The sequence below is a fragment of the Carya illinoinensis genome, chromosome 6, assembly GCF_018687715.1.
Source record: "Carya illinoinensis cultivar Pawnee chromosome 6, C.illinoinensisPawnee_v1, whole genome shotgun sequence".
NCBI lineage: Eukaryota > Viridiplantae > Streptophyta > Magnoliopsida > Fagales > Juglandaceae > Carya > Carya illinoinensis.
In genome coordinates, this window is record NC_056757.1 from 27316188 (window position 1) to 27320008 (window position 3821).

General features: G+C 38.8%; 1 protein-coding gene across 1 annotated transcript; it reads right to left on the reverse strand.

Moving 5' to 3' along the window:
• Positions 1-275: 275 nt before the first annotated feature.
• On the reverse strand, positions 276-1916 carry LOC122312345 (transcription factor TCP15-like). The gene has a single exon (XM_043126919.1). The coding sequence runs from the start codon at positions 1620-1622 to the stop codon at positions 438-440; it is 1185 nt and encodes a 394-aa protein (XP_042982853.1). The 5' UTR covers positions 1623-1916; the 3' UTR covers positions 276-437.
• Between the last annotated feature and the right edge of the window lie 1905 nt (positions 1917-3821).

The following is a 3821-nucleotide window of genomic DNA, read 5'->3' on the forward strand; positions in this document are numbered from 1 at the left end:
CTGATGATCAGTTAAGAAATAATATTCGATGATCAGAAAGGGATGGACCACAGCTTTATGACGAGCAATGCTGTAATTAAGCTACATTCAACCCCTCCTTCCTTCCAGCTCAGTGGAGGAAACAAAATGTACCGGAACCAGAGAAAGAGAGAGAGGGGGAGAGATTGTACGCTTTTTCTGAGCAGAGAGAGAGAACGTAAGTTAATATATCACCCCTGCATGTTAATATATACTTTCTTCTCAAACCCTAAGATTACTCTGTAACCAACACCAAATTAATCAAATATATAATATTAAACTCAATTTCAAAGCAATCAAACTTGCGCCGTGTTGCCAATGCAAATATATATACTTAAAAACTAGTAAAAGTAAAACGAAATCGAATCGTACACATGCATGCGTAATTGATCTAGGATTAATTGTGACTAATATATCACTCACGCCGGCCCGTCGTCTCCTCCATGATGCGGATGCATCCCACTACTCCCCGGAGAATCCAAAGCACTAGCACCGACAATCGGCCTATACGCATTGAGTGCGGCAAGAACACCTAAATGGCTGTCCGTTACCGTGCCTCCACCACCACCCACTCCACCGATTCCGGCTCCAAACTGTTGGCCAGGCAATAGAGCCGCCATTGGAGGAGCAAAATTCATAAATTGCAGCCCACTAGACATAGATCCCCTATACGTACCAGCACCAGTACCACCCGAAGGAAATGTCCACATGGGGTCGCCGTTTATCACTTGGGTACTAGGATTCGTCACCATAAAAAACGTCGCCGGATTTTGACTATGAGTACCTGAAATCGATCCCGCAGTACTTGATTGTAACAAATTATAGCTACCCATCTGGCTTTGAGCTAAATATTCTTGCTGCTCCGGCCTTCGCTTTCTGCCTATGCTCCCCTCGGACACAGAGACGTCTAGGCCAGCCTCACGTACCAACTCTTGCCTTCCCTGTAATGTTTCTTCCACATTCCCAGTACCTGAGTTGAAATTCAAAAGCACAGACGAAGTAGTCTGCGATGATGACAACGCTATGCTGGGAAACGTCAAAGCCCTTCGCTGCGAAGCCTCATCCACTGTATTCCTCAAGAGTGGCATAGTCGAAAAGCTAGGGTTGAAATAACTGCCCCTCAAGTGTGAAGGAGCTGACATGGTAGAACCAGAGCTACGAAGAGAGATATTAAGTGACGTGAAGTTTGCGGGAATAGTGCCGGTCCCCGTTGCGGCGATGACTGCTGGCTCGGCTTGTTGGAGAAGCCACTCGATGGTCTCGCCGTCGGACTTGTGGCCTAGCTCTCGAGTGAGCTGGAAAACCCTAGCGGCACAAGCAGCAGGCATGCGGATCCGACGGCCACGGCCTTCGACTTTGGTGTGCCTGTCTTTGGTGGAGGTGCGCTTGGGGGGTGGCTTGCTGTTGTTCTTGGGTGTCTCGGGAGGTAATTGGAGAGCAGTAGTAGTACCGGAGCTGTTTGAGTACTGAGTAGAGCTTGGTTCGCCGGTGGGTATGGAGAGGGAGGGATAGTTGGAGCTGGAGCATGCTTCTTCTTCCTTTTTCTCTAGCAACTGTAATGGGAAATTTGGCCTGCGGATCCCATTTTCACCATCCATGATCATATAGATAGGAAAGTGGGGGAGGCTAGCTATTCTTTCTCTTTTTTTTTTTTTTTAAAAAAAAACTTGTTTTGTTTTTCTTTTGTCCTAGTACTACTACATCGGTAGGTTTTCCTCAAATTGAATCAATTACTTGGTGGCCTTGTGGGTCTCTCTCTTTCAGTCTGATCTTGTGGATCATGGAATTCCTTTCAGATGGGAGCTGGCAGCTAGCTGAGTTGTTCTCTCTTTACAGAGAGAGAGAGAGAGAGAGAGCGATCATGAGAGGATAAGGGAAGATCGGCAAGCTTTAAGCAACAAAAATAATGAGTGGGAATAATGTGCGTGGGCTATGAAAATTGAAAAATCATATGATTTTCTGGTGAAAAAAAAAAAAAAAAACTGTTTTTTGCCCCTTAAAAATGGGGATTTGTTTGTAATTTTGTAACGTTGAGGGTGCTTTTTATGATTACCCTAAAAATAGTTTTTTTTTTTTAAAATACCCCTAAAAAATACTTGGGGTATCCTTTCATTGCCGTTGGACAGACCCTTGATTCAGACTCCACGTGCGGTCCTCTTTATCATTCAATCCACAGAGACAGTGGTGGACCAAGGTGGGGGCCCAATCTCCAAAAGTCAAAAACACTAAGAAACTGACTGGCAAAGGAAAGATAATCGGGTGGCTCCATCTCATTCAAGTAATCATTGCCCTTTTGCCTTTGCACATTTACCCTTTCCCTCCAAGGGCCTCGCTTTCTCCAAATTTCATTTCAACTCCTTTTCCATAACATTCGCTTGCAACTGTTTTTCTAGGCATATAATATTTATTATATATATAATCCGAGATTTTTTTTTTTTTAAAAATTGAGTAAGAGGATCCCTATAATCACTCAAAAAAAAATTTTTTTTTTTATTAAGTCAATGTATAGAGCACACCTAATAATACTAAAAGAAAATTATTTACTTGCTTCCAGTTATATATCTTATTAAAATTTTCTACCAAAATGGTATATTTTCATCATAAATAGTCATTTTTATCACAAATAAATTGTTATAAATGCTCATTTTTCTTATTTAACTTGTTATATGACATAATTTAATTTAGAGTAAAACTCATTATCTATCGTTATAACTCGATCGTCATATATGATATAATTTGATTCGGAAGATAAATTTTAAAATTTATATTTTATAAATCAAATCTTATAATTTAATTGATGTGGATGGTGTGTTCTATATATCGGTTTAAAAATAGAATAACTTATAATCACCCTAATCATTCATGCCTAAACCCAGAAGATTGAATTAAAAAATAAATAAATAAATAAACAGAGGGGGAAAGTTGGTATTAATAAAGTAGTCCCAATCTTACGCTCTCTTGGCCTATAAATTGTTATATATATGAATCAAGAGAGGGCCATCCTGGATGGTTTCCGTTGGAAGTCTATGATCAAGAGGATTGCCTAAGATTTTAACTGCATGCAACGTGAGTGATAGTTGGGGAAAATAAAGTTGCACTAGTTTTGATTCTTTTGAATAAGTTGTAGAAATTGAGGACCATCTCATATTCCAAATGCTTGTATAAGAGAACACGTGCTAGCTCTTAGAATATTAAAAAAGGGAAATAATCTAACCATAAAGTAATTATACAAAAATAATCCTAAAATTGATATAACTTGATGTGGTTTTATATTGTAATTAGATCTAACAGATCAGATGAAGCCATATCAATTTGTGGGGTAATTTTTGTATTATTCTTCTGTAGATATAATAGTACTCATAAAAAAAATCAAAAGATATAGATTCATTGTGCAATGCAGCATCAATCACAAGACCTCCACATGCACTTTTGCTAGGAGAAATATTACGAGAAAGCTACTTATTTGCGACTAGTTATTTCTAATAAAATGATTATTTTCAGTTAAAATAAGTCTGTTTTCATCACAAATAATTCTTTTAGTTGCAAAAAATTGGTCACAAATACCCATTTTTCTTATAGCATGCTAAGAGCTAAAAGGTAAAATAGATGGAGAATGAATTTAGCCAATCAATCGAGTCATATAAATCATTGGGATTATTTCACGAGGGTGATAGTGGTTTGAGAGTAGCAAATTAGGATTATACTTTCAGTTTGCCCTCAGACTGGAGTATATAGTGAAAGTAATACAATTGGCAAGTAGAAAAGGTACGATCAGAGTTTTGTGATCATGAGCATCCAAGGAG